The following is a 27,936-nucleotide window of genomic DNA, read 5'->3' as shown; positions in this document are numbered from 1 at the left end:
TGAATCCTTTCGTGTGAGGAAAATCATGTGAACTCTATTTAACTGCATGAAAGATTTCCAACCAAATCAAAAACACTGATAAGCAACATCTATTTTGTCTTAATCCAATAGTAGTTGGAGTTGGCTACGTAAATCCTCAACACCTAACACGGTAACAACATATAAGATATTTACTACCAAATGGTCATAGAAATTTACTACACAGCGAAATGTGTCATTTAAATTGAAATAGATGAAATAACATTTATTTTCTGGAAATAAAATGCCCTCCAAATGGTTCTTTCTAGTCAGAAATTAATATCTGAAAACAAGTTTTCAAATTCGTAATGGTGTTGGGGAGTTGTATAGAGAGTATTAAATGAACTGTCGTATACATCCAAGTAAAAAACAGAATATATTAGGAGTAATTAAAGTACCATCAGCAGCGCACCAAGAGAAAATTAAAACTACTCATGAGTTGGAGGACTATTTCACAACTTATTATTACATATGGATTTAACGGATATACACCGACGATATAAAGAATTTTTACACTATCAGTGTACTTTAACCCAAACATTATGTATGTATAACTGCATAAGAGGGACAATTCTCTTATCAATTCTGTAGGGGGCGCTTTGTTCTGCATTCTGGTAGTCCAATAAATAATTCAGTCTCAACATCCGATTTTTCACTACCTTCTACTGAAAGTGAAAGGTCTTCTCCCTGATCTTCTCCACTTGACGCTTTTGGCTGTTCAAGATCACCACACTAAAACAAAAGGGCAAGGCAATTATATAGTTTCCTTTTCTCAAATAATTAAACTGTGAAGAAGGAAACAATCTTGAAGCTGTCTGTAAAGGAATAGTAAAAATGGGCATTTGAGTATTTTCAATACGTTCCCTATGTAAACCTATAGGGTATTCAATTTAAAATAACCAGGGGTGGATATATTGAGTAATATATGGAGTCAGATAAACTCAGTAGCTTCGGCTTAGACTTTGTATGTGTTAAAAATCCACTAAATAAGTTGTGATAGAATCCCGAACTCTAACACATAAAGTTCATATCGTGAATTCGTCTATGGCTTTGAGATAACCATTAGAAAACCATATGAATTACAGTACTTCATAGGAAGGCCCTTTGAAGATCTTTTGGCACAGAGAGTTGGTCATGTTTGACTAAAGAAAAGCTATATTTTTATCAATCTTAATAAAAATAATTCTCGAGAAATATTTTTCATGCGAGAAATTTACCTACCATGTTCATACTAAAGTAAGAAATCATACTAATAATTAATCTTTGTTGTATAGAATTGAAAGGACTCCTACATAAGGTGTTTTGATCCATACAACAGTAGTTTTCTTGATCTCCTTCTTACTTTTAAAAGGTTCCATCTTTTAGTATTCTAAACATTCAGGCTGAGGGAAAGAAAAAGTACCTTCTCCAATAACATTGCATTTTCGGATGAAAGGTCTTTCACCTGGATTTAAGAGACAGAAAAGCATGAGGCAAACAATTATAGTACTAATATAAATTCTTCAAGTAGTAGCATTGCTTGAAATAAGTGATGCTGTGCAAAAACGCGCTATGTGCTATTAAACTTTGTTTTTCGGTTCTTATTATCCCTATCGCTGCTATTACATTTTGTGCACAAATAGTGTATAGAATTTTAAAACAGTCTAGTAAAAATCATATTATTACATTGAAATAGATTAATAGCAAGCTGGCTATAACTTAAACTCCTGCTACTTTTATAATTTATATATACATGAGGTTCATGGGAATTGCAGCTTGAAACAAATCATGAGTCACTGTGACCTTACATTTTCTTTCAATCTCCCAATCTGTTCCCTAAAGACTTCCATCTGAGTACAAACAAGAAAAGGATATGTCAAGTTTTGCTGAGCTATATATACAGGTATAGAGAGATAGATATATTGCTAACACACTACGTGATTGTAGTATGTTTGCATTTTGTCTTAGAATAGACCACTGCATGATGTTTTATGAATAAACCTTTCTTGCACGGATAACGTTGAGACTCCGTTCCAACTGACGCTCTATCTGTTGTATTTCTTCAAGGCTGCAAGATCCTAAACCTTCTCCCAAGAGCTTCCTAATGGAAATGGAATTTATGTTGGAAGGACTTCAAAGTACATACTGGAAGTTGTTTTTTTGATATAACAAAAGTCATTTTTCATGAAAAATATTTCCTGAAAGATATTTTCTCATTCTTGATCGGTTAGTAGAAAATATTTTAAAAACATGCTATTAATTAAAGATTAATAGTAATGACATTAGCAAATTGAGAAGTGTCTTGGTGAAATTTGTGAGTATACTAAAGGTTAATAATTAACAACGTCTAAGTGTTAAAGTGTTAGTTGAACAAGTAACATGAACTTAAAAATTAAGGTAGTTGTTAAAAAAAAAAAAAAAGAGAGTTACGCCCATAAGTGGCGGAAGTTATTTTATCCCTTTTGATGAAAAATATCTTCATTAATAATCAAACACAAGTTTTCTTGAAAAATAACTTCTATCATACCAAACACACAAATAAAACAACTTCTAGCTAGAGTAGGAGGAAACCTTTTAGATGTTTCAAGAAGCTCAATCTTCTTCATCAAGGTGGTTGTTTCATGCTTCAAATTCTGCATTATTATATAATGTACGCTGAATCATTAGAAAGTTTTGTAAGACAACAGCAACAATAACGACCAGTAAAATTTCACAAGACATTAATATCAGTTCATCTCATGAGAAGACATTAAAGAAAGACCAAAACCTGCATATTATTCTGTTCCACAGGTGGTATTTCTCCCCGAACATCTTCATTATGCTTCCGGTAACGCTCCATAATCTCCTGCATGCTGCATTTCTCCAGAAAAACACTAACACAATCAGCTTCTTTTTACCTTTTATGTGGTATTTGGCCGTTCCTACATCCTTGCACATACTCGTACCAGATACATACCCATAACCAAACCCGTGTAACATAACTAGAGGCAACTCTTCTTGTTGGCAAGGATTGGATATATGTATTACGTGACGACGACGACAACAACAACATACCCAGTATTATTCCACATCGTGGGGTCTGAGGAGGATAGTATGTACGCAGATCTTACCCCTACCTTATGAGGATATAGGTGAAGGGAGGCAAAATGAAAATAACCATGGCCATAAAGCAATCACAAACTCGTGCAAGCCAAACTATTATCTTTTTCTTTTTCCTCCAATATTTTCATCCCTTCTTCTTTTTTTTTTTTTTGGAGGGGATGGGGATGGGGTGGGGGAGGAGATGAGGGGAAGTTCAATTAAATTACTAGTCCCCGTCACGGTGCTCCAACATTGAACGCTTCATAGTAGCATATAAAGTTATTTCAAGAAAAGTGATCAATAAACATGAATGCTTGTACACGTTGTAATCCATGTCTATATACACACATACAAACCAAGTTTTTTCCTTTCTATTTTTCATGCGGGACTTTGTTTACACATCCAACACGGGCCTGGTCCCGATTTTGGGTCGGACCAGGCTGCCATTAAGGGGTCGGGTTTGGGTGGGAAGTCTGTCCGACCCTGCCCTCGTACCCGATTTTGGGTGTTATTCAAGCGGTACTGACATGAGTCATTTTTCATAAAAATTGTATTATTCTTGTTGAAGTAAATATTGAACTTTCTAAAATGGACAAAGTTTTTAAAAGATATTTCAATCTTCAAACTTCAATTGATAATAATAACATCATAAATATAAATTCAAATTTCAAAGCTTATAAGTTTCAAAGTGCAAATGTGGTTTTTCTTATTTAATTGACTTAAAAAAATAAAGAGAAGCATAAAATTAAAGTCTGGACGATTTTATGCTGTAGTAACCTTTGCTTCTTTGTTCTGGCTTCTGATCCAATTCAATCTCTGATCCTATAGGGCCTCCTACTTTATCTCTCACATGTGGGTGCTTGTGACGCAAGTAGGGGTGTAAATGGATATTCGAAAACCGATCGAACCGTATCGTATCGAACCGATTTTTAGGTTTCCTTTTAAGAAATCATAGGTTTTTATATAAATCTATAACTGCACCGATAATTAGGGTAGGTTTTCTATTTTATAAAAATAAACCGAAAAATAACCGAACCTTACCGAATAAATTTTACACGTGAAAAATATATTTATTTGGTAAGTTTAAAAATAATAATGCACTAAATTTTCTTTCGGCCTTGGAATTATGAAAACTATTACAAGCCAACAAGTAATTAAACTCAAACTACTAATTCCTAAAACTTATTATGCTACTTCTACTTAAACTAAATTATTTCAAGTCTCTTTATTAGCAAGACACAAAGTATTTTATCGATTATGAGTAGCAAACTACAATGTATTGAATATGTTTTCTTTCATATAATTTAGATTTATCTGTTTGAATATTTTATCTTCTATAGACTTTATTCTTGAGTCTCATCTTGGTATATCTTTCAACTCGTGTGATTTATATTTTTTTTGCCTTTATTTGATTTCTTTTACATTGTTGTAGAATAGTTGATGGATCTATATTCTAGCCATCTTTTTTTTTTTAAATTCATCACCCTTTAAACAGTAAAAATGTCTAGAGAGTTTTGCTAAATCCTATAAAAACTTATGTTATTGCATTCTACTTCTACTAGTGAATTTTATATAATATTTAAAAAAATACCGAAAATTAACCGAACCGTATCGATACCGAAGAGAAACCGACATGATTGGGACGGCTTCGAAAAGTCTAATTTTAGTTATACATAATAGAATAACCGAAAAAATGGTATGATACAAATTTTATAAAATAAATATCCAAACCGAACCATTGACACCCCTAGACGCAAGTATTGAATAAGACGACCCGTCCCCTCTCTATTATTTTTGTCTTTGTGTACAAAGTTTATATTGAACCGTAATTGTATCTATTCAATCTAAATAATTCCATACATGACTTGTTGTTGCTCGGACCAAGACACACGAGGAGGACTATCTATTATGCAAATTATTTTTTGAAAGAAATTTAAATGTGTGTGAGAGAGAGAAAGAGCGAGAGAGAGAAAGAGCGAGAGAGATAGTAAGTAGAAGTATGAACATAAAGAAAGATTATGAGTATTTAATTATTTTATAAACTTCAAAGCTAAAACTAAAATTTAGGGGGGGGGGTATTGGGAGGCCATTTTAGTCTCTTTTTAAGCTAATAGTCAAATTGCAGAAATGACCGTTGGCCAACGATCAGAAAATGGCTATGTTTTCTTATAGCAAAGGTTGATATCTTATTTATTTTAAATAAATACCCTTTTAAATAAACATATTATATAGCTACCTTTTGATTTTTATAAGCACCAGTGATCACTATTTCCCGTTTCCCCCAATCTCAAATAGTTGCACCGCCCAAACATCTCATTCCTCCCTTCTTTGAGATATTCCATTTATCTTTTTCTTTCTTTCTTTCGTTTTATTCTTTTTCCCAACTTTTCTTTCTGTCAAGACTTAGATGAAGCCGCAATTTTCTATGTCAAAGTCAAGATCAAGATGAAGATTTAGTGGTTGAAGAGTCTGTTTAGAAATCAATGTCTTATGTTTCGTATCAATGTCGAAATCTGGCATAGGGTAAATTGGGGCTGACAATGGAGGTTCGAAATCTGCTATCGACGAGATGACATTAGGGTTATTCTTGAATAAAGAAGACGGAGTTTGGGGCTGAGCAACTTGAAGAGTCTGTTACCTTTTTTCGTTGTATTTCAATGTATCTCGCTATATTTTATGTATTTCATTATATTCATTGTCTTCTTTTTTCATTATATTTCAATGTATCTCGTTGTATTCCATGTATTTCATTGTATTCATTGTCTCGCTATATTCCATCAATATATTCATGTGTTTTTTTAATTAATATTATTTATGTATTTTATGTATTCAGATTTATAATTGTGTTTGTTGAGTTATATTAGGAGTCTATTGTGTTAATTGATTCACTTTTCGCTTAAAAACAACTGAATAAACCGCGAATTGCACTATTTACGTTATTGCTTTCACAAATACATATCGTGAATACAGTCGAATACAATAATCTGTCTAGCTGTAATCCCCTGTTTCACGCCGTGAATACAGTCGAATACAATAATCTGTCTAGCTGTAATCCCCTATTTCACGCCGAGAAATGCTACTGTATTCATGAATACAGTAGCTTAAATACATCGAATACACTCTAAAAAACCTGAAAACATAGCTATAGGAAGTAATATAGTAAATGGTAGCTACAACTAGCTAATAACCACTAAAACATAGTGGTTTCTGAAAGTTTTTCTATAATATACAGATCGTAACGGGCTGAGCCGTGCCCGAGCACATGCCCAACCGGCCATTTGAATTTGGGTTTTGACAGGGCCAAACTGCTCCAAACATGGGACAACCCGGCCCAATTGACAGGTTTATTTCAAACTACCAAGAAAGGAGCTCAAACCATGATTTACTATCCCTAGAAAATGAAGATTATCACGGACAACCTTGTTGCACCTCCCGATCTAGTTTAGAAGATGACTTGATTCTCTACATACTTTGATGTTTAGGGCCTTAATAAGATACCCTAGTTGTCTCAGTGACATCTCAGGCAGAGCCTATCAAACTTACAGATCATCATATGCTTCTATATATTAAGTCCTAAATATCGTTAATGTCACTGAATAAACCATTGCTAGTCAAAATAAAACGAGTCAAGAAGAGGGTTTTCTAATCAATATCAATAAGGGAGGAATAAAGGAGGTCCTGGAAAAGGTGGACGTGGTTTTCATGGTCAGCAACATCAACAAACATCCACAATCCAATGCTAAGTATGTAACAAGTTTGGTCATTGCTGCAAATTGTTACCATAGGGTTTTATCATGCCTTTCAAGTCGGAAACAAGCAATAACTCATAGAATTTATTGCACAAGTTGATCCTTTTTGGTCAGATTCAGGTGCTAGGACCAAATCATAAATGGTCTCAACAATATAAACATTGGCGGATATTCTAGTGCTAAAATTTCATGTAGGGAATGGCACAATTCTAAAAAAAGCTCACAGTGGTGATTTTACTTTGCCTACTTCTTTTCGACCCTGCTCAATAGTAAATAGTTTACGTATTCCCAAGTATACAAAGAAATTTGTTAAGAGTGGCTCAGTTTACTGTTGGTAACAATGTTTAATTTGAATTTCATCCTCATGTTTGCTTTGTGAAGGATCAAGCAACACAGAAGGTTCTATTGCAAAGGACATGAGTAAGTCCGGCTAAGCCTATTCTGCTCAACATCAAGGTCTTCGTACGTCATAATCTTCCATAGATTTATGGCGTAGTCGTTTTGGACCCTTCGATAAACATTGTTAGACATGTAGTGAATAGACATTATTTACATGTCTTTAGAATTTCAAGTAAGTATTTGTTCTTCTTACCATTATGGCAAAATTCACAATTACCTTTCTCTAGATTTAGTTTATTCAGATGCATTGGGTCCTACCCTTATCTTGCATGCTATAAATTTCATTAGTATGCTTCATTTTGTTGATGATTTTAGAAAATACACTTGGCTCTATCCTATTAAGCCCAAACGCAAAATTCATACATGTCTTTCTTTAGTTTAGGAATCAGGTATTGAAATATTTTTTTAAAGGAAGATCAAATCTTTCCAACCTGCTTAAGGTAGTGAATGCAGAACGTGCTCAAAATTACTTCAGAAATGGATATCACTCGTCAATTTTATTGTCTCCATACACAACATGAACAAAACAATAATATTGAAAGAAAGCATCATAACAATGTAGGAACCAGCCTAACACTCTTAAACTATGCTTCTTTTGCCCTTAGATTTTTTTGATGAAGCCTTTCTCTCGGCTGTATACCTCATCAATTGGAGTCTATACTAAGCTCAAAACAATATTTCTCCTTCTCCTAACTATCAATTTCTCAAGGTCTTTGGTTGTATATATCATCCTTATTTATGGACTTATAATAAACACAAATTAGAATATTGTACCTAAGGTGTTTTCTTAGGGTATAACAACAATCACAAAGGTTATAGATGTGTTTTTTTTTTTTCACCCAAGCATACACAATCTTCTTCAATTGTCCTTCCTCAACCCTAGTCGCACCTATATTATTCTTGTCATTGAATAATTTGTCTCAAGGAAATCCAACCTTGCTCCCAAATAGTCCTTGAACCCTAAATTCTGTTGAACCTTCTTCTACTCCATTAGCCACTTTCAATGTTCTTTCTATAGAGAAACTCGAAGGACATCATTACTGAATTTTGTTGAGTATGATTATCGTACGAGACAAAGTGGGTATGTTAATTCTTAGAAGTTTGGGTTAAATCAAACCATTGAGATTGGTATAGAAGGTTGTATATCAAATTTGATATCATCTAAAGTTGATTTGGATCTATTTGAAGCAAAAACATGTAAAATTTATGAGCAAGTCTTGCCGACCCGTCAGGTTTTGTGAACAAATTATACCAAATTTGTGATACAATTTGCTATGGAGTTCTGACGATCTGCCAGAATTCATGGCAAGGCCTATCCATCAGAACTTCTAGTAATCTTCTAGGACTTGCGATCAATTTGTTTCAAAGTTACTGTACAATCTGCACTAAAGTTATGACGAACTGATAGGATTCGTGGAAAACCAAGTCTTCGCCCATCCATCAAAACTTCTTGTGATATGCTAAGACTTGCGGCCAAGTTCTGACCCACAATTTGCTACACTTATTTAAACATGATCAAAACTTAAACATTGACATGGAAATAGCCTATTTGTTCAAACTATCCCTACATTACTTATTGCCACATTGGACCAAAATCAGTTGTGTTGTGAACCATCTGTTATAAGAAAATTCAGATTACGATTCCATCAACGAGGCAAGATAAAAGAACCTCAATGAGTAAACAAACAAAGATATGAAGACACGTATATTTTTTAGCAAATAAAGGGTGTATATATGGATAGTAAGTATATTTTATATATGTTTAGGAATGGGAGATTTTTTTTTTTTTTTCATATTGTTTAGGACTTGGTTTACTACTTGATTTGTATATATTGTTTTGTTGTTAACCAATAGAAGAAGGTAAGCATTTCTCTTCCACACTTGGCCACTATGTGTTTGCGTGTATTGCATGGTAGTCGAGCCAAATCATAAGAAACTTAGAGTGATGTACCAATGACATGGGACAATGGTAAAGACGTCGCCATTGCCGGTGGGAGCGGTGGTGGTGACGAAACATACAATGAAAGACCATCTCTCCGTACGATATAACATTGAGTGATAATCCTGGAATTTTGATAACTTAGGTGGCACTGAAGGGAGAAAACTATAATGAATGAGCAAGGTCCATGAGGAACACCTTCAGGGCGAGGAAGAAGTTCGATTTATTGACGGAACAATCAGAAGACGGATGATAAGTCTCCAGATCTTGAAGATTGGTGGACCATCAACTCTTGTCGGTTTTTTGGATTCAGAATGCTATAGAGCCTACTTTGCTTCGTCTATACCACATGTAGAAGTTGCTAAAGATTTATGGACTAGTATTAAAGAACGTTTCTCGGTCTCTAATGGTCCTAGAGTACAACAGTTGAAGGCTGATAACGCAGAAGTACCCCCGTTTCGTGTATAAAATGAAATTTTGAAATAAGTCTGTGAAAAGGCTGAGAAATAAAATACGAAGAGGGGCAGCTAGACTGAGTAGGGGTTCGAATCTATCTCTTCGAAAAGGTTGAACACCGTGAAGTCCATCCTTTTAGCCTAGAGAAAATTTTTAAATAACTTTGTGATGAATTAACAATTGGCGGGACAATGAGTGATGATGTTACAACCCATATTCACGTACGTTAGTTCATGCAATAAGGTAGTCGACGTAAGTCCATGAAGAGATTATCTTTAAGATGATAAGAAGTTAATCCTATTGGTCTTAAATTATACAAAAGTGTATGAGGGTGGTTAACAAGTATTAGAAGTTAAACGAATTAAGGATGTTGTCAGCCATATTTTTGGGTAAACCTAGAGGTGCTTAATACATTCAAGAGATTGTGTTTTAAGGTATTTGAATCATATAATATCCGTATCATAAGTCTTGAAGTCAAACGAGTTATGAAACAAAAGTCGACAAAAGTTGTCGCAAATTAGGTTCATAATTTTACTTAAACATTAGGTCAAATGTTACTAAACTTTTATCCTAATTTACAAGGAATTACGAGGTGATCTACCCACCAAATTAAAGATCTATGAGTCTAGTTTCCAACGCATTAAACCATTTGTCAATACAATCTCGGAATATAGAGATATTTAAATTTTTGCGAGCCTGCGCAGATTGGTAGGTGACAAGTAGGTGCATCACCTACTTGCCAAAATGAGAGGACAAAATTAAAAGCCCCAAAGTCAGCCAAGAGGGGAATTTTAATAGATTATCAACTCAGTTATTTCATCCATATTTCAGACCTTCAAAACCAAATTGTTCCCTGCAACTCCTCTCCCAAAAATCCCACACAAACCCTAATCGATTTTCCCTCTCTTTCAAGCTCTAATTGGGGGTAAAACTTAGAGTTTGAAGAACCAAGGGAAGGGATGAGTTATCCAACAAGTAAGGTAAGTTTACTGCTCTCTTTCATACATTTTTTCTGCTATGAATTCATGGAAATTTGTTCTATACATGTAAGAACTCACGGGACGGTGATCGAAAGCCATAAGTTCGAGTTATTCACTTGTAGCGGACTGTTTTGTGTTTCTGTTGGGCTGCGTGTTTTACTACTATTTTGTGGAGTTTTGGAGGAGGAAAGGTGTGGAGAAACACCATATATATATAGGGTTGTGGGCTGGTAGTTCTTCGTAACATTTCCGGGTCGTTTGACACGACTACGGTGGCCGTCGTATGTATGAAGTGATTAGGTTGTGCGTGGACTGTTTTGGGAGGCTCAATGTGATTATTATTGATGTTGTTTGGGCTGTTTGGTGATTGTTTTGAATTGTGTGAAGTCATATATATAGGGGAGGTGTTGTCTGTTTCATCATAAAATAGGTTGTGGTCATAATAGTTATGACGCTTAAATGATAACGATAGTATCGTTTCTCTTATTGTAGACTAAGGAGTCGTGACAATTCCATAGCTTGAGATTGGGGCAGTATATACAAGGTATGTGGGGCTATCCCTTTCCTTCTTTTGCACGACTCCGATCGTACATAATGTAATGAACGAGCTTCCAAAGATACTCTACTCTTAGAAGCTAGCAGTACTTACATTGTTTCCCTCTTATGGAACGATTGATGTTGATGTTGCTTCTCTTATTCTTATGTTATCAATGTTGTTGGTACTTCCTGATTCTTATAAGGTTCATAGTGAAGAGTTAGTCCTAATAACGTGTATAGAAGCTCCCGAACTTACATCACTCCGAAAGGTTTAAAACGTGATTCCATGAGTCAAGCATGCATTATATATATATGTATCTATTTTACTCTACCGAGCCGTGCTATAGTCGGTCGGGTACGACACCTATTGTGCAACCACTGATCAGTTGGATTTTACCGAGCTCCACGTGGCCGAGTATGATACTACCGAGCCTTATGATGGCCGGGTACATTTTTTTACCAAGCCTATTACGGCCGGGTACGATATGATGATGATGCCCACAGAGGCGTATGTTTTAAAAGTTTATGTATATATACATATGTATTATGCATTTCATGTCAGTAGCCCTTAGAGGTACACAGATGTTACAAGTTGTATATTCTCTATCCCTGCTTACATTACTGTTCGTACTTATGGTTCCCTGCCTTACATACTCAGTACTTTATTCGTACTGACGTTCTTTTATTTGTGGACGCTGCATGTCGTGCTGCAGGTCCTGATAGACAGGCAGGTGCAGCTCCCCCACCACAGTAGGCTGTCTAGTTTAGCGGTAATTGGCGATATCCTTTCTTCGGACTTGTTGTGGTCTTGGTATGCATTTTTATTATAGACATTATGGGTATGTTAGGGCCCTGTTCTGGCTATGTTGCAGCACTTATGTTCCTTTAGAGGCTCATAGATAGGTGTCAACTCATATATAGTTTGGTATGCCTTGTCGGCTGGTTTTTGTTGTATAGTCTTTCATGGTAGCGTGGTACCTCGTACCTTATATATAGTTTCTTGATTGTCTAGTCATCCCATGTTATGTATGTTCATGCCATCATATTTTATTGTTAGTTGTCCATGATCCATGTCTACCATTTATATTGATCTCGTCAGCCCTAAAAGATAATAAAGAAGGTTAGATAAAATGTACGTTGGTGCTCGGCAAGTATGGTCGAGTGCTAGTCATGGCCCTCCAGTTTGGGTCGTGACAAACTTGGTATTATAGCCAGCCTGTGCTAGGAATAGTCTATGAGCCGTGTCTAGTAGAGTCTTGATTATTGATGTGTAGCGCGCCACATTTATAATCAGGAGGCTACATGCCATCTAGGGTTGTTATCTTCTTCCTGAATCCGGATCGTGCATAGAGTTGAGTCGTAAGTGTTCATCTCTAATATTCACCTTGTTTTCTTTCAGCGATGCCTTCGACTAGGAAGTAAAAAATTAGTAGACAACTTGATACAGCTACGGGAGATGGTACCAGTCAGGTGCCCCAAGCCAGAGCAGGCCAAAGTGAGGCTTAGAGTGAGATGTCGTCTCATACCTCATCTACTCCGTCTCCTCCAGAGGAAATTAGGAGGCACCCAGCACCACCTGTTCCTCCGTCTGGCACTACAGACCAGGATATGCGGAATGCGGTGCAGTTGTTGACTAGTTTGGTAGTTGCTCAGGCTCAGAGGCAGAATACCAGTGTTGTTGATAAACCGGTTAGTACGAGAGTTCGTGATTTTATTAATCTAGACCCTCCAGTGTTTACCGGACTAGACCCCAAGGAGGAATCACAGACTTTTATTGATCAAGTTCATCATACACTGCGGGTTATGCATGCTAGTGATACAGAGGCAGTAGAGTTCACTTCTTATCGGCTACGGGATTTAGCGGTTCTCTGGTATGATAGTTGGGAGAGATCCAGGGGTCCGAACCCTCCTCCAGCTGTGTGGAAGGAATTTTCTGAGGCCTTTCTTCGTCACTACTTGCTAGTTGAGATACGACGAGCTAGAGCTGATAAGTTCTTGAACCTTAGACAAGGTAATATGAGTGTGCGAGAGTACAGTATGCAGTTTGATTCTTTAGCAAGGTATGCTCCCCATATGGTGGCCGAGATGAGTGATAGGGTGCATCTATTCGTGAACGGGTTGGGACCACATTTGATAAATGAGTGCACGACAGCCTCCTTGGTGGAGGGCATGGATATTTCTCGTATTCAGGCTTATGCCCAGACCCTAGAGGATCGTAAGTGCCAGCACAGGCAGATAGGGAGCAGGATAGGGGCCAGCATAAGAGGGCGAGAATTACAGGGTATTCTGATGACTTCAGAGGCAGCGTCAGGCCCCAGACTTCAAGGAGTTCGGCACCTCCTATAGCTAGTGCTCCTCCACAGTTTCAGAGGCCTCGATATGATCGATTTACCTATTCTAGTCCAGGTTAGAGTTCACGGGCATCAGGCTCGCAACATCACAGGGATACTAGTCAGACGAGGCCCCCAATACCACATTGTGATTGGTGCGGTAAGGCCCAATTTGGACTGTGCCATCGAGGTTCTGATGCGTGTTATTCTTGCGGACAGCCTGGCCATATGATGCGGGATTGTCCTAAAAGAGGAGGTGGTGGTATGGCTCAGCCGACTAGATCTGTGTCTGGTTTTTCCTCATCAGTTCGACCTCCAGCACAGGGTTTTCAGCAGTGGACAAGTCATGGTAGAGGTAGAGGTGCAGTGCCGAGTTCGAGTGGTGCTCAAAATCAAACATATGCTCTAGTAGGTCGACAGGATCTCGAGTCGTCTCTAGATGTTGTTACAGGTATATTGTCTGTGTTTTCTTATGATGTATATGCGCTGATTGATCCGGGATCTACATTATCATATGTTATACCCTTTGTGGCTAATAAGTTTGCGTTGAACCTAAATTGATAAGTAAACCCCTTGCGGTATCTACTCTGATAGGAGATTCTGTGATTGCTAGAAGGGTATATAGAGGTTGCACTGTGATGATTTGTAGTCGTCAAACCTCGGCAAATTTATTTGAGTTAGAAATGGTTGATTTCGATGTGATAATGGGAATGGACTGGTTGGCCTCATGCTATGCAAATGTTGACTGTCGTACGAAGATGGTTAGGTTTCAATTTCCTGGTGAACCCGTCATTGAATGGAAGGGAACATTGCTACACCGAAAGGTAGGTTTATTTCCTATCTTAAGGCAAGGAAAATGATCTCAAAAGGTTACATATATCATCTCGTTCGCGTTAGGATGCGGAGGCGAAGCCGCCTACTCTACAATCAATCCCCGTGGTCAATGAATTTCCCGATGTTTTCCCAGATGAACTCCCATGCCTTCCTCCTGAAAGGGAGATTGAGTTTAGCATTGATGTGTTGCCTGACACTCAACCGATCTCTATCCCTCCATACAGAATAGCCCCGGTAGAGTTGCGAGAGTTGAAGGCGCAGTTGAAGGACTTGCTAGATAAGGGCTTCATTAGGCCTAGCAATTCACCTTGGGGTGCGCCAGTTTTGTTCGTGCGGAAGAAAGACGGGTCGTTAAGGATGTGTATAGATTATCAACAGTTGAATAAGTTTACTATAAAGAACAAGTATCCACTTCCAAGGATTGACGACCTTTTTGACCAACTCCAGGATGCCAAGTATTTCTCCAAGATTGACTTACGTTCAGGGTATCATCAGGTGAGGGTTAAGGAAAAGGATGTTCCAAAGACAGCCTTCCGGAAAAGATATGGGCACTTTGAGTTCTTGGTGATGTCGTTCGGGCTAATAAATGCCCCAGCAGCTTTCATGGATCTCATGAATACTGTATTCAGGCCCTATCTTGATGTGTTTATGATTGTATTCATTGATGACATTCTGGTGTTTTTCGTTTAGAGGAAGAACATGCGGGCCACTTGCGGATAGTATTACAGATGCTTTAGGATCGTAAGTTATATGCTAAGCTCTCCAAATGTGAATTTGGCTGAACTCAGTAGCATTCCTTGGCCATGTGATATCTGACAAGGGTATTAATGTCGATACTCAAAAGATCGATGTAGTAAAGAATTGGCCGAGACCTACAACACCATCAGAAGTCCGCAACTTCCTGGGACTAGCAGGATATTATAGGCGGTTTATAGAAGGGTTTTCCTCTATATCATCACCATTGACAAAGTTAACGCAGAAAGCTACCAAGTTCCAGTGGTTTGACGCTTGTGAACGTAGTTTTTAGGAGTTGAAGAATCGATTGACATCCGCACCAGTGCTCACTCTTCCTGAAGGGACAGAAGGTTATGTGGTATATTGTGATGCCTCAGGTATAGGTTTGGGGTGCGTATTGATGTAGCGTGGAAAGGTGATTGCTTATGCATCAAGATAATTGAAGAAGCATGAAAAGAATTATCCAACCCATGAATTGGAATTGGCTGCAGTAATATATGCTTTGAAGATATGGCGGCACTACTTATACGGCGTCCATGTTGACATCTACACAGATCACAAGAGTTTACAGTACATCTTCAATCAGAAGGAGTTGAATTTGAGGCAGCGTAGGTGGCTTGAATTACTGAAAGACTACGACGTCGAGATATTGTATTATCCCAGTAAAGCCAATGTTGTGGCAGACGCTCTCAGCCATAAGTCAATGGGAAGCTTAGTACATATTGAGGCAGGTAGGTGGGGGTTGACTAAAGAGCTTCATCAGCTAGCCAATATGAGTATCAGATTGTTAGACTCTGATAACGGAGGTGTTACGGTACAGAATACATCAGAATCATCTTTGGTAGCCGAGGTAAAAGCACGCAATATGAAGATCCTATCTTAGTATGATTGAGAGAGAGCATTCAACAATAAATTACGGTTTTTGAGATCGGAGGAGATGGGGCACTAAGATACCAGGGTCGATTATGTGTGCCTAATGTGGCAGGGTTGCGAGAGAAGATTATGAATGAGATTCATCAATCCTGATATTCCATCCATCCCGACTCGACAAAGATGTATCATGATGTCAAGGAGCAGTATTGGTGGGATAACATGAAGAAGTCCATTGCAGAATTTGTAGCCCAGTGTCCCAGTTGTCAACAAGTAAAGATAGAACATCAGAATCCCGATGGATTGCTTCAGAATATAGAGATTCCGACCTGGAAATGAGAGGTGATTAATATGGACTTCATTATTGGATTACCTCGCTCTTATCATAAGTTTGACTCCATCTGGGTGATAATTGATCGACTTACAAAATGTGCCCATTTTCTGCCAGTTAAGACAACTTACACGGCTGAAGATTATACGAAGTTGTATATCAAGGAGATTGTTAGGCTTCATGGTGTGCCGGTATCTATTATATCAGACCGAGGAGCTCAATTTACGGCTAAGTTATGGAGGTCTTTCAAGAAGGTTTTAGGCACACAAGTGAATCTCAGCACTGCATTTTATCTGCAGACTGACGGGCAGGCTGAACGTACTATTCAGACACTGAAAGATATGCTACGAGCATGTGTTCTAGATTTTAAGGGGAATTGGGATGACCATCTTCCACTCATAGAATTCGCCTACAATAATAGCTATCATTCCAGTATTAAAATGGCCCCATACGAGGCACTATACGGGAGGAAATGTAGATCACCAGTTGAATGGTTCGAAGTCGGTGAAACAGAATTATATGGGCCAGATTTGATTCACCAAGACATTGAAAAGGTGAGAGTGATACAGGAGCGATTAAGGACGGCACAAAGCAGGCAAAAGTGTTATTCCGATATCCGATGTCGTGATCTGGAGTTTGAGGTTGCTGATTGGGTTTTCCTGAGGATCTCACCAATGAAGGGTGTTATGCATTTCGGGAAGAAAGGTAAGCTGAGTCCAAGGTATATCGGGCCGTATAAAATTCTTCGACGAATTGGACAGGTTGCTTATGAGTTAGAATTGCCATCTGAATTGGAATTTGTCCACCCGGTATTCCATGTATATATGTTAAGGGAATGTATTGGAGACTCTTCTCGAGTCGTCCCTATCAAAGATGTACAAGTTACAGAGGATCTATCGTATGAAGAAGTTCCAGTGGCTATAGTAGATCGACAAGTCCGCAAACTGAGAATAAAAGATGTAGCTTCCGTCAAAGTATTGTGGAGGAACAAGAATATGGAAGAAATGACATGGGAAGCAGAAGAGGAGATGAAGTCTAAATACCCTTACCTATTTAAGAATGAAGATAACAAGGATGTTGGTGGAACACAGGATACATTAGAAGGTGAAACGACTCTGAGGTAAGCAATAACTTGATAATATTCTTCCTTAATACAAAATGGTGATATGCAGATAATATACATATCCATAATGCTTTGTGTAGCATTGTGAGGCCATACGTTGGGCTTAACTACTTGCAAGCTTTGCTAGTGACCATTTTATAGGGGGAAATTGACCAAATATTTCCGTTGGAATCCAGGATGATTTGGAATCCCCATAAACCCTTACATTCGAGGACGAATGTTCTTAAGGGGGAGGGTGTTACAACCCATATTCACGTACGTTAGTTCATTTCATAAGGTAGTCGACATAAATCCATGAAGAGATTATCTTTAAGATGATAAGAAGTTAATCTTATTGGTCTTAAATGATACAAAGGTATATAAGGGTGGTTAACAAGTATTAGAAGTTAAACGAATCAAGGATGTTGTCAGCCATATTTTTGGGTAAACCTAAAGGTGCTTAATACATTCAAGAGGTCGTGTTTTAAGGTATTTGAATCATATAATATCCGTATCATAAGTCTTGAAGTCAAACGAGTTATGAAACAAAAGTCGACAAAAGTTGTCGCAACTTAGGTGCATAATTTTACTTAAACATTAGGTCAAATGTTACTAAGCTTTCATCCCAATTTACAAAGAAATAATGGGGTGATCTACCCACAAAAATAAAGATCTATGAGTCTAGTTTCCAACTCATTAAACCGTTTGTCAATACGATTTCGGAGTATAGAGATATTCGTATTTTCGCGAGCCTGCGCAGATTGGTCGGTGACAAGTAGGTGCATCACCTACTTGCCAAAATGAGAGGAGAAAATTAAAAGCCCCAAAGTCAGCCAAGAGGGGACTTTTAAGGGATTATCAACTCAGTTATTTCACCCATATTTCAGACTTTCAAAACCAAATTGTTCCCTGCAACGCCTCCCCAAAAATCCCACACAAACCCTAATCGATTTTTCCTCTCTTTCAAGTTCTATTTGCGGGTAAAACCTAGAGTTTGAAGAACCAAGGGAAAGGCTGAGTTATCCAACAAGATAAGTTTACTACTCTCTTTCATACATTTTTTCTGCTGTGAATTCATGGAAATTTGTTCTACACATGTAAGAACTCAGGGGACGGTGATCGGAAGCCGTGAGTTCGAGTTATTCACTTGTAGCGAACTATTTTGTGGATTGTTTTGTGTTGCTGTTAGGCTGCATGTTTTACTACTATTTTGTGGAGTTTTGAAGGAGGAAAGGTGTGTATAAACACCATATAGATGTAGGGTTGTGGGCGGGTAGTTCTTCATAACATTTCTGGGTCGTTTGATACGACTACAGTGGTCGTCGTATGTATGAAGTGATTAGGTTGTGCGTGGACTATTTTGGGAGGCACAATATGATTATTATTGATGTTATTTGGGCTGTTTGGTGATTGTTTTGAATTGTGTGAAGTCATATATATAGGGGAGGTGTTGTCCGTTTCATCGTAAAATAGGTTGTGGTCGATACATAATAGTTATGACGCTTAAATGATAACGATAGTATCGTTTCTCTTATTGTAGACTAAGGAGTCATGAAAATTGCATAGCTTGAGATTGGGGCAGTATATACAAGGTATGTAAGGCTATCCCTTTCCTTCTTTTGCACGACTTCGATTGTACATTATGTAATGAACGAGCTTCCAAAGATACTCTACTCTTAGAAGCTAGCAGTACTTACATTGTTTCCCTCTTATGGAACGATTGATGTTGATGTTGCTTCTCTTATTCTTATGTTATCAATGTTGTTGGTACTTCTTGATTCTTATAAGGTTCATAGTGAAGAGTTAGTCCTAATAACGTGTACAAAGGATACCGACCTTACGTCATTCCGAAAGGTTTAAAACGTGATTCCATGAGTCGAGCATGCATTATATATATATATATATATGTATCTATTTTACTCTACCGAGCCCGCGCTATAGTCGGTCGGGTACGACACCTATTGTGCAACCACGGATCAGTTGGGTTTTACCGAGCTCCATGTGGCCGGGTACGATACTACCGAGCCTTATGATGGCCGGGTACGTTTTTTTACCGAGCCTATTACGGCCGGGTACGATATGATGATGATGATGCCCACAGAGACGTATGTTTTAAAAGTTTATGTATCATGCATTTTATGTCAGTAGCCCTCAGAGGTACTAAGATGTTACAGGTTGTATATTCTCTATCCTTGCTTACATTACTGATCGTATTCATGGTTCCCTGCCTTACATACTCAGTACTTTATTCGTACTGACGTCCTTTTATTTGTGGACGTTGCATGTCGTGCTGCAGGTCCTGATAGACAGGCAGGTGCAGCTCCCCCACCACAGTAGACTGTCCAGTTCAGCGGTGATTGGCGAGATCCCTTCTCCGGACTTGCCTTGGTCTTGGTATGCATTTTTGTTATAGACATTATGGGTATGTCGGGGATGTTCCGGCTATGTTGCAGCACTTATGTTCATTTAGAGGCTCATAGACAAGTGTCGACTCATGTATAGTTTGGTATGCCTTGTTGGCTGGTTTTTGTTGTATAGTCTTTCATGGTAGCGTGGTAGCTCGTACCTTATATATAGTTTCTTGATTGTCTGGTCATCCCATGTTATGTATGTTCATGCCATCATATATTATTTTTGGTTGTCCATGATCCATGTCTACCATTTATATTAATCTCATCAGTCCTAAAAGATAATAAAGAAGGTTAGATAAAATATACGTTGGTGCTCGGCAAGTATGGTCCGGTGCTAGCCATGGCCCTCCAGTTTGGGTCGTGACAGATGAACCTGTAGAAGTGGTAGTTATAGGTAAGAAGAGTCATCATCCCGATCATATACCCGCAGTGAAAGCAATTAACATAAAGTATGCAGATTGAAGAAAGCCATGTATGGATTGAAGCAATCCCTGATAGCGTAGTTTAAGAAGTTCAGTAAGTCCTTAGTTTAGTTTGGCTACAAAAGGTGTGCTTCTGATCATGCACATTTCGTAATAAAGGATGAGAAATTGAGCCTGACCATAGTAAATGTTTATAATATTGTGGTCATTAGTGATGATGATGATGATGATATTGCAACATTGAAGGCTTACCTGAGCTGCACCTTCAACATAAACTTGGCATGCTAAGGTACTTATTGTTTGGGACGGCGGACTTGTAGTATCTTTCTAGATCTGGAAAAAGCGAAAGACCCTAACATAATTCGAATAGAGGCTTACCGTTGAGCCCAGTCTAGCCTCGCGGAGTGGATCCCTATGGTTGCGAGCTAGATTTGCCATAGCTTATGGCTTTCACAATGGAGGGCCTTAATAGAGAGAAAAGTCAGGATAACGAGCACTCCACCCGCCAAGCGGGCGACAGGAGTAGCGAGCAAGTGCTTGGTAAACCAACCACCTAGTGAACCGGGGAGGGGGGAGCGGAGCATTTGAAAAAGTCGGGCTGATCGGATGTTTTCATTTCAGCGAGTACAGGATAAGAATGAAACGAACTGAGAGGCCGGGGGGAGGTAAAAGAGTCGAGTCTATCAGGCTCGACGATTGGGAGAAGCAAAACGAAATCAGGATCTGGCCGAAAAAAGGCGGAACTTGTGAAGTGCAAAACAAAATGACATGACCATAGTTAAATACTCTAAAAATTAACAAAACTGTAAGAAGAATTTGCTAATTATGATCAAATACCGACTTGCACGTGTGGTAAATACACATGCGATCTTTGTGCAATATTGGAAAAGAAAGGGATGAGGATAAGGTGCACCTTTTTTTTGTGGTTAGATGAAACACAATATGGAACAATAAGGTCAAACTTTCTCGCTCAAAATCTGTTGCCAACTTTGAATCGAGTTTACTTGAAGTTGGTATAAGACGAACACGTGAAAAGGATGGCTCGAGGAACAGATGAATGTGGCGATGCTATGGCCTTTGTTGTACAAGGGACATCCCTCGATAGAGGTCAGAATGAAGTAAAAGACAAAAATACGTGCTACTACTGTAAGTGAACTAGATATGGTTCAGAAAGTTGCTTCTAGCTTATTAGGTATCCAGAATGGTCAAGAGACAGACCTCGTGGTGATGGTAAATCAAGTGGAAGCGGTATAGGAAAACAATATCATCAGAGGAGTGGAATCAATGGAGGCCGTGGCCGTGGCGCTGCGTATCGCGCGAATGTTGCACATGCCACTGAAAGTGGCATCTTTGTTGCTGTGAGGGGGAAAAAAGGCTAGGCCACCGGTGTTGAGTAATGAGCAATGACGAACGTTGATTGCTATGTTGAACAACCAACAGATAAATTGGAATGAGAAGATGATCGGAAAGCAAAATTATGTGCCATCGATACATAGAAACAAATCATATGACATGGTGATTAAAATTATTGTATAATATGGGGAAATTTGAGCAATGTCCTATTAGTTGGAGTAATGATGTAACGACCAGTCACCACTAAAAATGGGGAATCCCGATTGCCAAATATATCGATGTTGGTCAGTAATTGGCAAAAATCGACCAAAAATTGACCGATTTGAGACATTCGGTAAAGTGTGGTCAGTAGAGCCAAGTGCAAGTGATCGACTTCGGTCGGTCAATTAAATTTTACAAACGATCAAAAAATAAAAAACTTGCCGAAAAACCGACTAAAGTCGGTAGACATTTTTAATTATATATAAAAATACCATCTGAAAATCGAAGCGGGGTCTATACTCTCGCACGATACTATTTTACCACTACACAATTAGTGGTCATATTAAAAAACGACCGATTTTTGGTCGATTTTTTGAATATTAATTTTAATTTATTTTAAATAAAAAAATGATTGAAGTTGGTCGGTTTCTTGAAAAATAAATTTCGCGGGATGCAAAGATAGTTTCCCGCATTTTTGCGCCAACAAATTAAAAAACCGATCGAAGTTGGTCGGTTTTGTAAAAAAAATTTAAAAATAAAATATTTTGAAAAACCGACTTCGATTGATTTTTTGGCCCGTGTCTTTGACCGACCGAAGTTGGTAGGTCGACCAAGGTCGGTTTTGGCAGAATTATTACTAGTGTATGAGGTTAAACAAAACTTGAAGGAAATTTGGTCCGAAATTTTTTCCTTTATGTGGCCAGCTTAATGTGCAACTTGACTTCCGTACCTTAATTAGTTGATTACTCAAATTGTTTGATCCTTTTTAGTAAACTTTTATGTATTATGCAGGAACGTACCCCGAGGATGCTGGTTGGAGTGGGTGAGCGAAAAAATGGACTCTACCATTTGTGAAACAAATAGAGGGTATGTGCTCTAAAGGTTGGTGGTGTGGGCTTGCTGGATCTTTGGCACAATGTTTGGGTCATCCCTCTCTACAAGTAACCAAATTAATTCTTGACATATATTTTAGGAAAAATAGTGATACTTTGAATAGAAGTTGCGATGTATGTCATCGGGCTAAACAAACAAGAGACAAATTTTCTTTGAGTAATAATAGAGCTTCTAGCATTTTTGAGTTGAATCATTGTGATTTGTGGGAACCTTATCGAACAATTTTGTCTTGTGGTGCATCATATTTTTTGACTATTGTAAAAGATTACTGACATGCTATGTGAATTTCTTATTGATGAGAAAGAAGTAATGCAAACTATGAAGAATTTATTTGCTGTGATAGACAGACAATTTGGTAAGTGAGTTAAAACCTTCAGGAACGACAATGGAACAAAGTTTAGATGTATGAGAAATTACTTTCTTGAATATGGGATTATTTTTCAAACATTGTGTACATGAACACCCTAACAGAATGGGACAGTGGAAAGAAAGAAAATCATATCTTGAATGTAGTCCAGGCCTTTCACTTTCAAGGCAACTTGCCCGATTAATTTTTGGGGGAATGTTTTTTGATGGCTTGTCACTTGATTAATCAAACTCCATTTTTAATCTTACATGAAAATACACCTTATAAATTATTATATGGTCGAGTGCCTGAGTATGGACATCTTCGATTATTTGGCTCACTATATTGTGCTTGATGTTTAGGGAGAAAGGGTGATAGATTTTCGAGTAGAAGTCGTAAGTATGTCTTGGTGGGATATCTCTATGGAAAGAACGGTTGTAAGGTGTATGCTTTAGAGAAGAAAGAATATCTTGTTTCATGAGAAGTAAGAATATATTGTTTAATGAGACACTGATCTAAGAGACTGAATTTCCTTTCGCTTCATCAACACATAACACTATCACGAGTTAAAATTAAAAATATACATGCGGAGGAACTGAGAGAGGATGAGGAGTCTGAAGCGGGGGGAAGGGGGAGGGGTAGTGAATCGGTCCAAGCTCGTGAAGACGAGCTTGACATGGAGGATTACGACGAAGCTGAGATAGAGGAAAATGTTCACCACAAAGTAGTGGCTGAAACTGAGGTAGATGAAATGATAGAGGAGGAGCAGTTGGGATGCAGACACCAGCAAAAAATACACACTTGTCCGATTAATTATATTATTAATGTTGTCAAGAAATTGAGTCCATTTTGTCCTCCATCCACTTTACACCAGTACTCAAGTAGGCCTTATCGTTTAACACAATATGTGAATTGCAATAAGTTCTATGTACAACAAAGGGCTTTCTTTGCAGAAATCACTGCAACATGAACTGGCTCATTTCTCTAAGGCTGTGAAAGATGGGAAGTGAAGAAAAGCAATTAGGTTAAAAATACAGCTCTGGAGAACAATAGAATGCGGGTAATAGAGGATCTACCTCATAATAAAAAAGTTCTCGGTTGTAGATAGGTTTACAAGATAAAGTACAACTTTGATGGTACAGTTGAGTGACACAAGGGCCGGTTTGTTATTCTCGAGAATCATCAAGTAGAGGGGATCGACTATAATAAAATGTTTGCCCCAATGGAAAAGATGGTGATTGTCCACATATTTTTTGCTATAGTAACAACAAAAAATTAAGAGTTATATCAAATGGATGTACATATTGCTTCCTGCACGGGGATCTTCAAGAGGAGGTATACATGTAATAGTCTTTAGGTTTTCAAGTTGCAAGTCCAAGTAAAGTGTGCAGACTTCGAAAGTCCCTTTACGGGTTAAAGCAGGGGTCGAGGTGTTAGTTTGCTAAGTTGTCGGATGCCTTAGAGGACTATGGGCTAAAGCATTCATACTCTGATAACTCTCTTTTTACTCTGAAAAAGGGTGAAGTTCGAGTAAATGTCCTTGTGTATGTTGATGATTTAATTATCTCTGGCAATGAGCCCAAGGCTATCCATGAGTTCAAAATATATCTTTGCAAATGCTTTCACATGAAAGATTTTGGTAAATTGAAATATTTTCTACAAGTGAAAGTCTCTTGAAATTCAGAAGGCAGGTTCTTAAGACAACAAAAATATGCCTTTTTGGGTATTATCTCAGCTGTTGGGTTATTAGGTGTTAAGTCTGTAGGAATACCATTGGAGCAAAATCCTCGGCTGGCATTGGCGGATAGACAGGCGCTTTGACCCTGAGCGCTATCATCGTTTGATAGATCGACTTATTTATCTGTGCTTCACTCGGCCGAAACTATCCTTCAATGTTCATATTTTATCTCAATTCATGCAACAACCAAAAGAGGAGCATTGGGATGTAACTTTATAGGTTGTTCGCTACTTGAAGTGGACTCACGAATAAAGTATTTAGTTGAGAAGCAAATGTGATCTACGTTTCTATGGATGGTGTGACTCTGAGTGGGCTGGTTGTCCTTTGACTTGATGCTTTCTCACGGGTCGGTTTATCTCGTTAGGTGACTCATCCATATCTTAGGAGACTAAAAAGCAACATACCGTCTCTCGATCATCTATGGAGGTTCAATACTGCTCTATGGTAATGAAAATATGTGAGGTAAAATGATTGTAGGAAATTTTATCTAGTTTGGGAGTGCTTGCACCTCCCTTATTCATCTTTATTGTGACAGTCAAGCAATGTTGCATATAGCCAAGAATTCAGTCTTTCATGAAAGAACTAAATATATTGAAGTGGATTATCATTTTATTCTTGACGAGATTGATAGTGAGAACATTCGTCCTAGCTTTGTGCCTTCACATAAGCAATTGGCAAATATCTTTATGAAGACATTAGGAAAATCTCAGTATGTTTCTCTCTTGTGCAAGTTGGGCATTTGTAATCTGCATGCGCCAACTTGAGGGTGGTATTAAAGTGTGCGTATATTTGTTAGTAAATAAAGTGTATATATGGATAGTAAATATAATGTATGACTTTTTTTTCCGTATTTGTTAGGACTAGTTTTTCATATTTGTTAGTAGTATGATTTACTACTTGACGTGTATATATTCTTGTTAATTAATAGAAGAAGGCAAGCCTTTCTCTTCCACACTTGGCTACCATGTGCTTACGCATTTGGCAAAGACACAAACTTAAAACAAGATTCTCTTGTGGCCCCGGTAGTCATAAAATCTTGTAGAAGGTTTAGTTGGATATTTCCATGTAGCCATGGATGGATTAAAACAAAGACAGTTTGGGAAGCAAGGGCGGAGTATATGGTCCAAATTAAAGGGATTCAATTGAAGCAAAATCTGTGTGTATTTATAAATTGTTGATCTGCTTAACATAAGTAAAATTTCTATTGTAGTAATAAAGGTGACTCAAAAAATGTTAAGTTGTAACTTTGAATTCCAAGCACGACAGTTTTATGTTTTTTAAAATCCATTTATTGAAATTTCTGGCTCTAATTTGTGAAATATCAAATAACAGAAAGGATATTTGAAAGAGGGGAACTACCGTTGGCTTCTCGTTTGTTCCCGTGTTTGTTGTCATGGCAGCATGACTTTTGAGGGATATCTTGACATTGTCAAAGTTGGATTCTCTGGCATTTTTTATGGATGTGGGGTGTACATGGGTATACTCGCCCCAAAGAACATTGAAGACAAGAAATGACATGGAGGATTCAGCAAGCATTAATAATATTATATGGATTTAACTTATATATACATAGTATTCTTATATTATCAGTATATTTTAATATGTTGTAACATGTAAAAATCCATCTTATGTTTTAGAATTCATTGTTTGTGGAAGGTTACTTATAGTTATCTTTTAGGTGATCGGATTTTTTTACGCTCTCATGTATACAAATGAAACTCAAATTAATTTGTACACACTATCATTGTAGCTTTACCTCGTGTAGCAGGTTATTTGTCTTATTTTATGTAACTAATTCTACCTAACGTGAATAGTTATTTGCAGTATTCTTTTAGGATACAAGTTAAACTCTAAGCCACATAGTGATTTGGGATCTGGATTGAATGCCGTACAAATAATTCTGCCCAAAAGATTCTCAAGGTGTGTTTATATAATGGAAACAGCATAAGAGTAAGGAAGGACAGTGATCATGAAACCAAGTACTAACTTGACAACTGGCTCCCTTACACTTAGCTTTGAAGTTCACAGAAAGTACTAACTCTCTACCCCTTTAAACAATTAATGAGACAGTATTCTTTTTACTTTCTCACGCTGTATTTTATTAACTTTGTCAGTAATTTATGGTTATTTTATCAAGTTTAATGTAAAGAAGGACATTGATGACCACACTTGTTAACCCTAAGTGAGAAATGTCTAAACTTTAAACAACAGTACATAAGATGAGGGCCTCATCATGAAGCACATTTTTCCACTGTCACTAATCGAATGGAACAAACCACACATGAGTTACTGAAAAACAATGTATATTATTGTACCCTAGTGCAGAGGCACAATAGTCATCGAACTTATAACTTGTTATAGTTAATTAAGTATTTATACATATTTAATAAATTTTCAAATGCAAATGCAAAGTCTAAGCAAAAGCTTCTGAGTTCGTGTGAACCCTCTCTGAATGTTGTAGCTCTGCCTATGCCCTAGGGTTTATTTTATGGTAAGAACTATCTTGAAAACTTGGGACTTGTGATATTCACTTTGTTGACTTCGAAGTAGCATAAGCAAGAATTCATGTGGAAAAAAATGATACTTCTCCATATTGAGTGATAAAATGACATTCTAGAGCAATCTTTTAACTAGGATTGTTTGACGGACAGATTCAAAGGACTTAGAAATTAAATAAAAGGATGAGATCTGTTTAGAAACGGAAAGAAAATCAGATTTCAGGAGCATGAGTATATAATTAACATAAAAAAATCATTTTTCTTTGATATGAAAACAGTAGCTAGATGGACAGCAGAGAAATGGAAGAAAATATGTTACCTTGAGCTAGCAAATTCATAGAGCTTGCCTCTAGGAGAGAAAATAATCAATCCAACTTCAGCATCACAAAGAACTGAAAGCTCAAAGGCTTTCTTTAACAACCCATTTCTCCTCTTAGAGAAAGTGACTTGCCTGCTTGTCGCGTTTTCGATACGCCTCATCTGAGTCTTCCCTCTCACCATCTCCTCTATAACCCTGAAATCACAAAGATGGAGGAGATAAAGTCTTGTAAGAATTTCAAAGAAAGAATTAAAGGAGAAGGGTATAATTAGCATAGTTGGTGGAGGAATAGTGAGGACTTACAAAATTGGCAAAAACCACAGAGAATCTTTTGCTTGCAAAAATAGGAGTACTGTCTAAAAAGATGAAAGTCACAAATCTGATGAATAAAATGTGTGTTTGTGTGTGAGAGAG

The 27,936-nt window shown here is 37.6% G+C and overlaps 1 protein-coding gene across 1 annotated transcript; it reads right to left on the bottom strand.

Moving 5' to 3' along the window:
• Positions 1-381: 381 nt before the first annotated feature.
• LOC104230913 (MADS-box protein SOC1-like) lies at positions 382-27,936 on the bottom strand. The gene is made up of 8 exons (XM_009783820.2): positions 27,826-27,936; positions 27,523-27,717; positions 2,765-2,849; positions 2,569-2,630; positions 1,999-2,098; positions 1,806-1,847; positions 1,421-1,462; positions 382-750 (listed from the first exon to the last, which is right to left on the bottom strand). The coding sequence occupies exons 2-8, from the start codon at positions 27,702-27,704 to the stop codon at positions 598-600; spliced, it is 666 nt and encodes a 221-aa protein (XP_009782122.1). The 5' UTR covers positions 27,705-27,717; positions 27,826-27,936; the 3' UTR covers positions 382-597.

The sequence above is a fragment of the Nicotiana sylvestris genome, chromosome 8, assembly GCF_000393655.2.
Source record: "Nicotiana sylvestris chromosome 8, ASM39365v2, whole genome shotgun sequence".
Taxonomy (NCBI): Eukaryota; Viridiplantae; Streptophyta; class Magnoliopsida; order Solanales; family Solanaceae; genus Nicotiana; species Nicotiana sylvestris.
The sequence above is the reverse complement of the archived record's forward strand: the minus strand, read 5'-3'. Positions and strand labels throughout refer to the sequence as shown.